General features: G+C 48.9%; 1 protein-coding gene across 1 annotated transcript in view; it reads left to right on the top strand.

Annotated features, from left to right (window-relative positions):
• The first annotated feature begins 2,557 nt into the window (after positions 1-2,557).
• Positions 2,558-16,041, top strand: part of LOC138650939 (phospholipase A2 inhibitor and Ly6/PLAUR domain-containing protein-like) — a 38,314-nt gene continuing 24,830 nt past the window's right edge. Inside the window, exon 1 of the mRNA XM_069740825.1 lies at positions 2,558-2,694. Coding sequence (XP_069596926.1) covers positions 2,643-2,694 — 52 coding nt within the window. The 5' untranslated portion in view covers positions 2,558-2,642. The remainder of the gene's footprint in view (positions 2,695-16,041) is intronic.

A 16,041-nucleotide genomic window follows, 5' to 3' on the forward strand; every position in this document is an offset into this window, starting at 1 on the left:
TGACCATCAAAGTTGCAGATGGAGTATTATTACTTTCTAGGGACGAAATTTGGAGGGCACATGCACAGGAAATTAATATTTTCTTGGGTGCAATTTTACCATCTAGCAAGCACAAAGGAGGCATTATTACGATGTAAGGGGCACAGTGGTGGCATTACTGTGTTGGGCAGTAAGAGGAGCTCTGTTTTTGTATCACACAGCAGGTGCAGTAATAGGGGCACATATGGCAGCAGTGGCTCAGTACTGGGGAATCAGCAGGATGAGTTTGTGCAGGTTATGAATACATTTGCCCATGGAAACACGAAAAGCAATGGATGAAATGGAAAGGGAGAAGATACACATTAGATATTAGAAAAAACTTTTTGACAGTTAGGGTGATCAATGAGTGGAACAGGCGGCCACGAGAGGTGGTGAGTTCTCCTTCAATGGAAGCCTTCAAACAGAGGCTGGACAGACATCTGTCTGGGATGGTTTGGTGACTCCTGCATTGAGCGGGGGGTTGGACTTGAAAACCCAGGAGGTCCCTTCCAACTCCAACCTTCTATAATTCTATGATTCTACGTGTGAATGGGGCTGGAAATGTGAGAAGTGAAATGTGTCTTTGTTGTATTCTCTGCAGATGAGTCCTGGCTGGAGAAGTCGTCATGTCGGTCTGGGCCAGATGGAAAAGACGGGAAAAGTGAATGACTCTACCAGAAAGAACGTCCTCTGTCAGTCACCATCGATAACTGTGCAGTAATCTCTATATGTCATGCAGGACTGGTATCTACCACTATATGTCACCATAAGGCGGTCATATCAGTGCTGGTCTTTGTATAGACTTTTATTTTCAATAACAGGGCGGTCATCTAATGAGGTTCCCCTATATCACCATAGTTATAATCATGATTACCTGGTTAGGGGCCACAGGCGGACACAGACAGAAAGGGCCCCTGTGCAAGAGCAATATATGGGCCCTTTGCAGCCCAAGAGCTCCTAAAAATGCAAAATTGCACCTTTTTTGGAGGAAGAAATGGTCCCCGTTACCTCTTGCCTCCATGTGCGGCCGCGTAGGTTGCACCAATGATATGTCCTCCTGTTAGGGGCCCACTCAGATGTTTTGCCCCCCATGAGCTGAACCCCTAGCTACGCCTCTGGATAGATAGATAGATAGATAGATAGATAGATAGATAGATAGATAGATAGATAGATAGATAGATAGATAGATAGATAGATAGATAATAGAGAGATAGATAGATAGATGATAGAGAATAGATAGATAATAGAGAGATAGCTTATAGATAGATAATAGATAGATAATAGATAGATAGATAGATAGATAGATAGATAATAGAGAGATAGATAGATAGATAGATGATAGAGAGATAGCTTATAGATAGATAATAGATAGATAATAGATAGATAGATAGATAATAGATAGATAGATAGATAATAGATAGAGAGAGAGAGATAATAGATACTGTATTTTCTGGCGTATAAGACTACTTTTTAACCCCTGAAAATCTTCTCAAAAGTCGGGTGTCGTCTTATAGGGCAGGTGCGGAGTAATCTGCGGTTGCCGCATATTGTGGGGGGAGCGGTCCCAATGACGAGATGAGGGGGTGCCTCACCAGGCAGGTGTAAGTGAAGCAGAGGCAGAGAAGGAGATAATAGGATACAAGGGCGAACCAGATGAGTGAAAGAGGAGTGTTTTTCTAGGCACAGCACCGCTCTCTCTCTTTTTTGCATACCCCTGGCATCCCAGACGCTGACAGTTTGCTTCACTTACACCTTCCTGGTGAGGCGCTCCCTCACCTCGCCATCGGGACCACTCCCCCCCACTATATATGTTGACCGCAGATTGCTTCGCACCCACCCTATAAGATGACACCCGACTTTTGAGAAGATTTTATATTTTAACTGGAAAAGTTGGGGGTCGTCTTATACGCCGGAAAATACGGTAGATAGATAATAGATAGATAATAGATAGGTAGATAATAGATAGATAATAGATAGATAGATAGATAATACATGATAGATAATAGATAGATAATAGATAGATAGATAATAGATAGATAATAGATGATAGATAATAGATGATAGATAATAGATAGATAGACAGATAATAGATAGATAATAGATAATAGATAGATAGATAATAGATAGATAGATAATAGATAAATAGATAATAGATATAGATAGATAATAGATAGATAGATAATAGATAGATAATAGATGATAGATAATGGATAGATAATAGATGATAGATAATAGATAGATAGCTGATAGTTATAGATACATAATAGATAGATAATAGATAGATGATAGATTATAGATAGATAATAGATAGATAATAGATAAATAATAGATTATAGATAATAGATAGATAATAGATAGATGATAGATTGATAATAAACGTTCTTGTATTTGTAGATAGTTTCCATCTTTCCCTAGTTCTCATTATCGGGGTCCAGCGCCCCCGTAGCCCCCGCACACCTCTCCTCCTGCCCGGCTTTCATTGGTCTCCTCTCCGCCTCTCTCTCCAGAATCCGTGCTCGCCCCCACTCCCACCCACCCCGGCATTCTGCGTATAAAACGCCACACCCTGAGGATGGGACGATCCAGAGCATCCACCGCGCATCCCGAGCACTGCAGAGAGCACCATGGTGGCCGCCGTCGCCCTCCTCTGCCTTGTGGCCGGCTTACTGGAAGGAGGTGAGTGCTTCTGTGCACCGAGCGTTGATGCAGCAGAGCTGAGCCTCACAGAGGAGCAGCACAATCAGCTCTGCTACATCTGTGTGTGTATAGTGCGCGGTCCCCACTCCTCTGGTGTCTGGGTAATGTCTGCCTGTGACGCACATTGTAAGGAATTGGGTTTCTGCAGGGGAACGAGACAGGACCGCGGACAGGGACTGATGATGAGCTATGTATCTCCACTGATATATAGCGACAACATATTCTGCAGCGACGTACAGAGAGCACAATCCCCCGTCATCCCTGTGCCCATGGGGCTCATTATGCAGAATGACTTTGGAGCTTACGAAGGGACTACATCAGCGTAGAGATGTGAGGCGGCGTCTGCCGAGTGATGACCCGATATCATTATCCTCATTGTCCGCAATAACGTTCCTCTTTCCGATGTCAGAACGTGGAGAAAACAGGGAAAAGCGGCGCTGCCCGGGCACTGCTGATCTCCACCACCGAGACACTGCTGATCTCCACCACCGAGACACTGCTGATCTCCACCACCGAGACACTGCTGATCTCCACCACCGAGACACTGCTGATCTCCACCACCGAGACACTGCTGATCTCCACCACCGAGTCACTTCTGAGCTCCTTCACCGAGACACTGCTGATCTCCGCCACCGAGACACTGCTGATCTCCCCCACCGAGACACTGCTGATCTCCACCACCGAGACACTGCTGATCTCCGTCACCGAGACACTGCTGATCTCCACCACCGAGACACTGCTGATCTCCTTCACCGAGACACTGCTGATCTCCACCACGGAGACACTGTTGATCTCCGTCACCGAGACACTGCTGATCTCCACCACGGAGACACTGCTGATCTCCGTCACCGAGACACTGCTGATCTCCACCACCGAGACACTGCTGATCTCCTTCACCGAGACACTGCTGATCTCCACCACGGAGACACTGTTGATCTCCGTCACCGAGACACTGCTGATCTCCACCACGGAGACACTGCTGATCTCCGTCACCGAGACACTGCTGATCTCCACCACCGAGACACTGCTGATCTCCACCACCGAGACACTGCTGATCTCCACCACCGAGACACTGCTGATCTCCACCACCGAGACACTGCTGATCTCCACCACCGAGACACTGCTGATCTCCACCACCGAGACACTGCTGATCTCCTTCACCGAGACACTGCTGATCTCCACCACGGAGACACTGTTGATCTCCGTCACCGAGACACTGCTGATCTCCACCACGGAGACACTGCTGATCTCCGTCACCGAGACACTGCTGATCTCCACCACGGAGACACTGCTGATCTCCACCACGGATACACTGCTGATCTCCACCACCGAGACACTGCAGATCTCCACCACCGAGACACTGCTGATCTCCACCACCGAGACACTGCTGATCTCCACCACCGAGACACTGCTGATCTCCACCACCGAGACACTGCTGATCTCCACCACGGAGACACTGCTGATCTCCGTCACCGAGACGGAGACACTGCTAATCTACGCCACGGATACACTGCTGATCTCCGTCACCGAGACACTGCTGATCTCCACCACCGAGACACTGCTGATCTCCACCACCGAGACACTGCTGATCTCCACCACGAGACACTGCTGATCTCCGTCACCGAGACGGAGACACTGCTAATCTACGCCACGGATACACTGCTGATCTCCGTCACCGAGACACTGCTGATCTCCACCACGGAGACACTGCTGATCTCCACCACGGAGACACTGCTGATCTCCACCACGGAGACACTGCTGATCTCCACCACCGAGACACTGCTGATCTCCACCACCGAGACACTGCTGATCTCCACCACCGAGACACTGCTGATCTCCACCACCGAGACACTGCAGATCTCCGTCACCGAGACACTGCTGATCTCCACCACGGAGACACTGCTGATCTCCACCACGGAGACACTGCTGATCTCCACCACGGAGACACTGCTGATCTCCACCACGGAGACACTGCTGATCTCCACCACGGAGACACTGCTGATCTCCACCACGGAGACACTGCTGATCTCCACCACCGAGACACTGCTGATCTCCACCACCGAGACACTGCTGATCTCCGTCACCGAGACACTGCTGATCTCCGCCACCGAGACACTGCTGATCTCCACCACCGAGACACTGCTGATCTCCGTCACCGAGACACTGCTGATCTCCTTCACCGAGACACTGCTGATCTCCACCACCGAGACACTGCTGATCTCCACCACGGAGACACTGCTGATCTCCACCACGGAGACACTGCTGATCTCCACCACGGAGACACTGCTGATCTCCACCACGGAGACACTGCTGATCTCCACCACGGAGACACTGCTGATCTCCACCACGGAGACACTGCTGATCTCCACCACGGAGACACTGCTGATCTCCACCACCGAGACACTGCTGATCTCCACCATGGAGACACTGCTGATCTCCACCACGGAGACACTGCTGAGCTCCTCCACTGACACACTGCTGATCTCCACCATGGAGACACTGACCAGAGAAAAACACACGGAGTATGAGTCCTATTTGAAAAAGTATAAATACACATTTTTATTCATAGAAAAGTCAAATACATTGTTTAGAAACAATTAATCATTACAAACATAATATGAACAGCAAGGGAACCTAAGGAAAACACTGAAACAGTCTATACGCGCGTTTCGCGTCGGCTTCGTCAGGGGGCAGTCACTGCCCCCTGACGAAGCCGACGCGAAACGCTCGTTGGGGCTCCAGAGGTGACCCCTGTGTATCTGCGGAATGGATAAGAGCTATTGAACCAGGTTGGGCACTTTATATGCCGAATTGTGATCGGTACCCCATTGTGGGATTCATGTGGACTGACCGATAGTAACCCAGTCCGTGTAGTTTTCTTGCCTTGACATGCACTATTAGCACTTTAGGATGGAAAATAATCAGAGTTTCACAGGGGCTGCCATCGTATAGACTGTTTCAGTGTTTTCCTTAAGTTCCCTTGCTGTTCATATCATGTTTGTAATGATTAATTGTTTCTAAACAATGTATTTGACTTTTCTCTGAATAAAAATGTGTATTTATACTTTTTCAAATAGGACTCATACTCCGTGTGTTTTTCTCTGGTTTATTGAATGCGTTGGTGGAGTGTCCTTGACAGCGATATGTGATCTCTTGAATTGTAATTTTTCAAACACATGACTACGAGTATGTGTGAGAGATCAAGGGTATTTTTGTCCATTGTGGGATGTCTTTATTGTCTCCGCCAATGAGAGACGGCTGATCTCCGCCACCGACTGTTTCCGCCACCGATTGTTGATCACCACCACGGAGACACTGCTGATCTCCGCCACTGAGAGACTTCTGACCTCCGCCACGGAGACACTGCTGATCTCCGCCATGAGACACTGCTAATCTCCGCCATGGAGAGACTGCTGATCTCTGCCACGAGACACTGCTGATCTCCGCCAGTGAGAAACTGATGATCTCCGCCACTGAGACACTGCTCATCTCCACCATGAGACACTGCTGATCTCCACCACGAGACACTGCTGATTTCCATTACCGAGACACTGCTGATTTCCGCCACCAACACACTGCTGATCTCCGCCACCGAGACAGTGCTGATCTCCGCCACGAGACACTGCTGATCTCCGCCACCGAGACAGTGCTGTTCTCCACCACCGAGACACTGCTAATCTCCGCCACCGAGACAGTGCTGATCTCCGCCACGAGACACTGCTGATCTCCGCCACCGAGACACTGCTGATCTCCCCCACTGAGACACTGCTCATCTCCACCATGAGACACTGCTGATCTCCGCCATGAGACACTGCTGATTTCCATCACCGAGACACTGCTGATCTCCGCCACCAACACACTGCTGAGCTCCGCCACCGAGACAGTGCTGATCTCCGCCACGAGACACTGCTGATCTCCGCCACTGAGACAGTGCTGTTCTCCACCACCGAGACACTGCTAATCTCCGCCACCGACACACTGCTGATCTCCACCACGGAGACACTGCTGAACTCCACCACCGAAATACTGCTGAGCTCCGCCACCAAGACACTGCTGATCTCCGCCACCGAGACACTGCTGATTTCCGCCACCGAGACACTGGTTTCTGCTACCGAGACACTGCTGATTTCCGCCACGGAGATACTGCTGATCTCCGCCGCTGAGACACTGCTGATCTCCACCACACCACCAAGACACTGCTGATTTCCGTCATGAGCCACTGCTGACTTCCATCACTAAGACACTGCTGATCTCCGCCACTAGCACACTGCTGATCTCTGGAATCGACACACTGCTCATCTCCGCCATTGACACACTGCTGATCTCCGCCACCGACACATCGCTGATCTCCGCCACCGACACATTGCTGATCTCCGCCACCGACACACTACTTATCTCTGCCTCCGACACACTGCTGATCTCCACCACCGACACACTGCTGATCTCCACCACCGACACACTGCTGATCTCTGCCACCGACACACTGCTGATCTCCACCACCGACACACTGCTGATCTCCACCACCGACACACTGCTGATCTCCACCACCGACACACTGCTGATCTCCACCACCGACACATTGCTGATCTCCGCCACCGACACACTACTTATCTCTGCCACCGACACACTGCTGATCTCCACCCCGAGACACTACTGATCTCCGCCACCAATTCACTGCTGATCTCTGCCACCGACACACTGCTGATCTCTGCCACCGACACACTGCTGATCTCTGCCACCGAGACACTGCTGATCTCTGCCACCGAGACACTGCTGATCTCTGCCACAGAGACACTGGTGATCTCCGCCACAGATATATGGAGCGCCCCCAGACACAGGGCCACGCGTTCTCGGTACCGGGCCTCTCTGGTTCGGTTCTGCGGTTGTCACGGTGGCTGTACCCGGTCCGTGACCCTGCTAAGGGGCGTTCAATAAAGGTGGTACAGTCTGTCAGGGATTTGTGATGCCACCTGTGGTGTTCGGTCAGGGCGACCGACGCTGCTGTGGGGTCCGCTGGGGTGATGGAATGGCAGCTGGATGGTATACCTTCCCACAGGTGAAGTATGTCCCCAGGGCTTCCCAGTAAGGTGGATGGTGATGGTGTGAGGTGCAGTCAATAACGAGGACACAAGGTTATAGTCTCTTTACTGAAGACTTCAGGATCCGCAATCCAGAGCACTGTCAACAGGACTGTCTGAGACCGGCCGGTCCGATGGGCACTTCCAGAATTCACTTTGCAGGTGGAAATCGTTGCCTACCAATAGCGCCTGTGTGTTGTAGTGCTACCCTGCTGAGCATTCGGAATAGTCCTCACAACTTCTGTTCTCGTTCGTTCGTTCTTTCTAATATGTTCCAGATGTTTCTAGTTCAACGTCTCCCAGGTATGTTATGGCTAGGACGCACCCGTATGACGGGAAGGCCTGGAGGTCTTCCGGGACCCTAGACGCCCCTCTCCCATTGTTGCCCCCTATGTCTTCGTAGGTGTTTAAGTGAGACAGCCAACCTATAATTAACTGTCCTGCGAAGTTTGAAGTAAGGCGTAGAGTCAGTTACTCCCTCGGTGTTCCGGCCACCGGCTACGCTCCTCAGTAGGATGTTGCCTCGGTCTCACGGCACGACTCCTACTGGCTCTCCTTTGTGCTTGATCTCGTTTCTCACTGTCTCACAATATCCTTCGCTTCGTGTCTCTTTCTTAGGATACCGCCGCGGGGTGTGAAGGCGCGGTTCCGTAACGTTCTATTCTGGTCGCTAGGTGCCTGCCAGGTTCCCACGCCTGACAGGGACCCCCCCTGTGTCTTCTCCCTGCAACACCCCCTGCCACGGGATGTTGCCTGAATCCAACCCAGTCAGCTTCTGACTAACTTTCTATCCAACCCCTAGTTTTACCAGTGTGAGGAGGGGCCCAATAAATAAAGCCTTTTGCTCCCCCTAGTGGCCGGAGTGTGAATTGTAATGTGTGCTGGTGATACCTGGTCAGTGGAATTCCTTCAGTGCCATCAGACGTACCATCACTCCCCTTAGTGGCAGAGCGTCATACTGCAACGACCAGATCTCTGGGGCGCTGCATACACTGCTGATCTCTGCCACCGACACACTGCTGATCTCTGCCACCGACACACTGCTGATCTCTGCCCCGAGACACTACTGATCTCCGCCCCTGACTCACTGCTGATCTCCGCCACCGACACACTGCTGATCTCAGCCACTGAAACACTGCTGATCTCAGCCACAAAGACACTGCTGATTTCCGCCACCGACTCACTGCTGATCTCTGCCACCGACTCACTGCTGATCTCTGCCACCGACTCACTGTTGATCTCTGCCACAACACACTGCTGATCTCTGCCACCGACAGACTGCTGATCTCCGCCACAACACACTGCTGATCTCCGCCACCGACACATTGCTGATCTCAGCCACCTAGACACTGTTGATTTCCGCCACCGACTCACTGTTGATCTCCGCTACGGAGATACTGCTGATTTCCGCCACCGACACACTGCTAATCTCCACCCCCTGAGACACTGCTGATCTCCGCCACCAAGACACTGCTGATCTCCGCCACCAAGACACTGCTGATTTCCGCCATCAAGACACTGCTAATCTCCGCCACCAAGATACTGCTGATCTCTGCCACCGACACACTGCTGATCTCCGCCCCGAGACACTGCTGATCTCCGCCACTGAGACACTGCTGATCTCAGCCACCAAGACACTGCTTATTTCCGCCACCGACTCACTGCTGATCTCCGCCACCAAGACACTGCTGATCTCTGCCACCGACTCACTGCTGATCTCCGCCACCAAGACACTGCTGATCTCCGCCACCAACACACTGCTGATCTCCGCCATTGAGACACTGCAGATCTCCGCCCCAAGACACTGCTCATTTCCGCCACCGACTCACTGCTGATCTCCGCCACCGACACACTGCTGATCTCTGCCACCTAGACACTGCTGATTTCCGCCACAGAGACACTGCTGATCTCTGCCACCGACACACTGCTGATCTCCATCCCCTGAGACACTGCTGATCTCCGCCAACAAGACACTGCTGATCTCTGCCACCGACTCACTGCTGATCTCCGCCATCAACACACTGCTGATCTCCGCCACCGAGACACTGCTGATTTCCGCCACCAAGACACTGCTGATCTCTGCCACCGACACACTGCTGATCTCCGCCAACAAGACACTGCTGATTTCTGCCACCAAGACACTGCTGATCTCTGCCACTGACACACTGCTGATCTCCATCCCCTGAGACACTGCTGATCTCCGCCAACAAGACACTGCTGATCTCTGCCACCGACTCACTGCTGATCTACGCCAACAAGACACTGCTGATTTCTGCCACCAAGACACTGCTGATCTCTGCCACCGACTCACTGCTGATCTCCGCCATCGACACACTGCTGATCTCCGCCACTGAGACACTGCTGATCTCCGCGACCAAGACACTGCTGATCTCCGCCACGGAGACACTGCTGATCTCCGCCACCAAGACACTGCTGATCTACGCTACGGAGACACTGCTGATTTCCGCCACCAACACACTGCTGATCTCTGCCACTGACACACTGCTGATCTCCACCCCCTGAGACACTGCTGATCTCCGCCACCGAAACACTGCTGATCTCCGCCACCGAGACACTGCTGATTTCCGCCACCAACACACTGCTGATCTCTGCCACTGACACACTGCTGATCTCCACCCCCTGAGACACTGCTGATCTCCGCCAAGAAGACACTGCTGATCTCTGCCACCGACACACTGCTGATCTCCTACCCGAGACACTGCTGATCTCCGCCATCGACACACTGCTGATCTCCTACCCGAGACACTGCTGATCTCTGCCACCGAGAAACTGATGATCTCTTCCACCAACACACTGCTGATCTCCGCCACCGGCACACTGCTGATCTCTGCCACCGAGACAGGTATTGACAATACAGAGGCAGCAGCGTGTATTATACAGTGTTATGTCTCAGCTGCTGCAGAATATCATGATACACCTCAGCTGCTGCAGAACCTCATGTTACACCTCAGCTGCTGCAGAACCTCATGATACACCTCAGCTGCTGCAGAACATCTTAATACACCTCAGCTGCTGCAGAATATCATAATACACACCTCAGCTTCATTGTTAGGATCTGTGGGGGTCCCAGTGGTTGGACCCCCCTTATTACACACTAATGGCATTTTTTTAGCTTTTTTCCATGGTGGGTAGGTTTTCGCTGAGTACGGGCAGCTTCAATTGCAGGTAGAAAGCTGTAGTGTAATGAATCTCTTTTCCTAAAATCTATGGCACTGACCTCAGCCCCATTAGTGACGCAGCAGATGGGAGTCGGAACAAGTAATTGACTTCTTGGTTCCCTTCCAGCTGCTCAGTACCGTTATATATGGGGACTGGCCGGATTACGTATCATTGCTGGACCGTGGGCAGGGCTCACGTTATCCAAAGATAACAGATGCGGACAATGCCTGCCGGTGACCGGGTGACCAGCACCCTCAGTCCCATGGCCTCCAGCATGGAGGAATTGTTCTAATTAACTGAGATAATGACTTTTGGGTTCTGATTGGCTGTAAGCCATAATCATCAACATTAACAGAAATAAAGACGTGAAATAGATCACTCTGTTTATAATGACTTTATATATGAGTTTCACTTTTTGTATTGAAGAACTAAAATAAATTAATTTTTTTATGATATTCTAATTTTGTGAGAAACACTTGAATGTCTAATTTCCCTTGTCGGCACTGCTGTGTGATGCAGATTTATATCTGAGCCAGCCCGCTTCTCTCTCATGGCCCTGGGCCAGTTATGGTATATCCAAATCTCTAAAGGTGTGTTCACACTAAACTTGTGGTTTTGGAAAGTTTTTGCTTTCAAACCTCATCCCCCAAAAAAACTTTAGTGGGGAGAATGAGGGTCCCCAGATCTGCTTGAGGCAGTGGTCACCACACCAAGGCGGAAATTAAATGTAGAGGTGGCAGGACTTGTACGTTGGTATCCAGACCAGATGTCTTTAGCATCAAGCTCTCTCCTTTATTGATAATTTGCTATAATGTATCAACGCAGGTACGATGTATCAGCCTGCTTTGTTTACAAACAATTGTTTACACTGGATACAATTGTAGCAAAAACGCGTCCACTTTACAACCTACTTAACTTGAGGAGTTCTGATCACGAGCTGGTGGTGGACTTTGGCAAACAACTTGATGGTTACAGTCTTTGAAACACAACTTAGCTATTAGAGTCTTCGACACACAACTAGTCGCTTGCAGCATTTGGCATACTACTTGCCAGTTACAGTCTTTGGCACACAGCTGTGCAGTTTCAGTCTTTTATCACATAGCTTGGTAGTTACAGTGTTTTGCACACAACTTGGTGGTTACAGTCTTTTATACACAACTTGGTGGTTACAATCTTTGGTACAAGACTTGGTGGTTATAGTCTTTGGTATATGACTTGGTCACAGTTTTTGGTACAAGACTTGGTGGTGACAGTCTTTGGCAGTGGATGGATACCATGCTTGGCATAGGTGGCTTTCCTTCATAGGATGCTGCCCTTCCCGTGGTTGTTCCTTCCCGGGGAAAGGCCTGGCTATTCACTGCTTGCGTCGAGACACACGTGATGGTGTCTCCGCAGCTTCTTTACAAGTCTTTGGCACATGACTTGGTGATTACAGTCTTTTATACACAACTTAGCAGTTACAGTCTTTGGTACAAGACTTGGTGGTTACAGTCTTTTATACACAACTTGGCAGTTACAGTCTTTGGTACAAGACTTGGTGGTTACAGTCTTTGGTACACGACTTGGTGATTACAGTCTTTTATACACGACTTGGAAGTTACAGTCTTTGGTACAAGACTTGGCAGTTACAGTCTTTGGTACAAGACTTGGTGGTTACAGTATTTGGTACAAGACTTGGTGGTTACAGTCTTTGGTACACTACTTGGTCACAGTCTTTGGTGCAAGACTAGGTGGTTACAGTCTTTGGTACATGACTTGGTGGTTACAGACTTTGGTGCACGACTTGGTGGTCACAGTCTTTGGTACAAGACTTGGTGGTTACAGTCTTTGGTACAAGACTTGGTGGTTACAGTCTTTGGTACAAGACTTGGTGGTTACAGTCTTTGGTACAAGACTTGGTGGTTACAGTCTTTGGTACAAGACTTGGTGGTTACAGTCTTTGGTACACGACTTGGCAGTTACAGTCTTTGCTACAAGACTTGGTGGTTACAGTCTTTGGTACAAGACTTGGTGGTTACAGTCTTTGGTACAAGACTGGGTGGTTACAGTCTTTGGTACATGACTTGGTGGTTACAGACTTTGGTGCACGACTTGGTGGTCACAGTCTTTGGTACAAGACTTGGTGGTTACAGTCTTTGGTACACGACTTGGCAGTTACAGTCTTTGCTACAAGACTTGGTGGTTACAGTCTTTGGTACAAGACTTGGTGGTTACAGTCTTTGGTACAAGACTTGGTGGTTACAGTCTTTGGTACACGACTTGGCAGTTACAGTCTTTGGTACAAGACTTGGTGGTGACAGACTTTGGTGCACGACTTGGTAGTCACAGTCTTTGGTACAAGACTTGGTGGTTACAGTCTTTGGTACAAGACTTGGTGGTTACAGTCTTTGGTACACGACTTGGTGGTTATAGTCTTTGGTACATGACTTGGTGATTACAGTCTTTGGTACAAGACTTGGTGGTTATAGTCTTTGGTACACGACTTGGTGATTACAGTCTTTGGTACACGACTTGGTGATTACAGTCTTTTATACACGACTTGGCAGTTACAGTCTTTGGTACAAGACTTGGTGGTTACAGTCTTTGGTACAAGACTTGGTGGTTACAGTCTTTGGTACACGACTTGGCAGTTACAGTCTTTGGTACAAGACTTGGTGGTTACAGTCTTTGGTACAAGACTTGGTGGTTACAGTCTTTGGTACACTACTTGGTGGTCACAGTCTTTTGTACAAGACTGGGTGGTTACAGTCTTTGGTACACGACTTGGTGGTTACAGACTTTGGTGCACAACTTGGTGGTCACAGTCTTTGGTAAAAGACTTGGTAGTTACAGTCTTTGCTACAAGACTTGGTGATTACAGTCTTTAGTACAAGACTTGGTGGTTACAGTCTTTGGTACACGACTTGGTGAGTACAGTCTTTTATACACGACTTGGCAGTTACAGTCTTTGGTACAAGACTTGGTGGTTACAGTCTTTGGTACAAGACTTGGTGGTTACAGTCTTTGGTACAAGACTTGGTGGTTACAGTCTTTGGTACACGACTTGGTGGTTATAGTCTTTGGTACACGACTTGGTGATTACAGTCTTTGGTAAAAGACTTGGTAGTTACAGTCTTTGCTACAAGACTTGGTGATTACAGTCTTTAGTACAAGACTTGGTGGATACAGTCTTTGGTACACGACTTGGTGAGTACAGTCTTTTATACACGACTTGGCAGTTACAGTCTTTGGTACAAGACTTGGTGGTTACAGTCTTTGGTACAAGACTTGGTGGTTACAGTCTTTGGTACAAGACTTGGTGGTTACAGTCTTTGGTACACGACTTGGTGGTTATAGTCTTTGGTACACGACTTGGTGATTACAGTCTTTGGTACAAGACTTGGTGGTTATAGTCTTTGGTACACGACTTGGTGCTTACAGTCTTTTATACACGACTTGGCAGTTACAGTCTTTGGTACAAGACTTGGTGGTTACAGTCTTTGGTACAAGACTTGGTGGTTACAGTCTTTGGTACAAGACTTGGTGGTTACAGTCTTTGGTACAAGACTTGGTGATTACAGTCTTTGGTACACGACTTGGTGGTTACAGTCTTTGGCACACAACTTGGTGATTACAGTCTTTGGTACACGACTTGGCGGTTACAGTCTTTGGTACATGACTTGGTGATTACAGTCTTTGGTACACGACTTGGTGATTACAGTCTTTGGTACACAAGTTGGTGATTACAGTCTTTTATACACAAGTTGGTGGTTATAGTCTTTGGTATATGACTTGGTTACAGTTTTTGGTACAAGACTTGGTGGTTACAGTCTTTGGCACACTACTTGGTGATTACAGTCTTTGGTACATGACTTGGTGGGTTACAGTATTTGGTGCACAATTTGTCGGTTACAATATTTCGTACAGTGTTTGATACACAAACAGTAGAGTGTTTGATACACAATTGTAAGTTGCAGTCTTTGGCAAACAGCTTGTTAGTTACAGTAAATGATTACAACACTACTCTAAGAACTTGGACACGAGGAAGACAAGTGTACAGTCTATATCTCATTTTCCCAGAACAATATCACATAACATATAGTCAAAACGCTGCGCAGGGTATACCTGGCTTCTGCACGACACCGCACTATAACATCTCACCTCGGCACTGACCACAGACCTATATGCTGCAAATAAACATGTTAAAGGGTTTCCTGCAATTCCACAACATTGTTATTAAGGCAGGGAGTGTTACAAAATAAAGAAATACCAACTGCTGCACCCAAATGTTACTATTAATTGGCTGCAGTGGTCAGGCGACTGATGGACAGGATGTCATCATTTCCGATGACCACCAAAGCAGCGGGGGATTCATAGAGTTGGTCATTGCAATTTATTTTATAACTTTCCCAAACTTAGGGCCAGTTTCGCATATTTTCAGAAAACCCCTTTAATGTCAAAATTGCACCCAGCCTCCTCGCATTGTATACACTTCAGCGTAAAAGTGGCTCCGTATTTTATGTAGATTCATGGGACAGGTGGGGATACAATGGTGATCGATAGATCGCGGAGAGGTCCGGGCTGAATGTACTTTTGCCCAATGCCCAAGGGATCCCGAATGCATCTCAGTCTATTTTTTTTTGACCAGTCAGACGCCTGGAAAAAGTACAATTAGTGCGGACAACGATTAATCATCATTCCGCAGATTCCGGAAAGCTGCATCGCCCGTCTTCAGCTGCCAAAATATGACTGAGCTTCCAGCAGAGGCGCGGGGCGTCATCAAGTATGGACTGGAGCTAGGGGATGATAGGGGCTGGAGTACTGGTTTACCAGATACAATTAAAGGGATTGTCCAAGACAACGATATCGAAGTCCTGTCCTTCAGCACGCCCATCGATCATCTGTCAGCCAGCAGTGTACTGTAATCTGCAGTGACCGTTCTTAGGTCAGCTCCCATTGACTTCAATAGTAGCTGACATTGACCACTGTACGGAGCGGTGCTGTCCCGGCACCCTATACCTACACCATACATACCGGCTGCCGACTAACAGCCGGATCTCCAGTGATCCTCAGGATGAATCATCAATAG

This window comes from Ranitomeya imitator, chromosome 10, assembly GCF_032444005.1.
Source record: "Ranitomeya imitator isolate aRanImi1 chromosome 10, aRanImi1.pri, whole genome shotgun sequence".
In the NCBI taxonomy this organism is placed as follows: domain Eukaryota; kingdom Metazoa; phylum Chordata; class Amphibia; order Anura; family Dendrobatidae; genus Ranitomeya; species Ranitomeya imitator.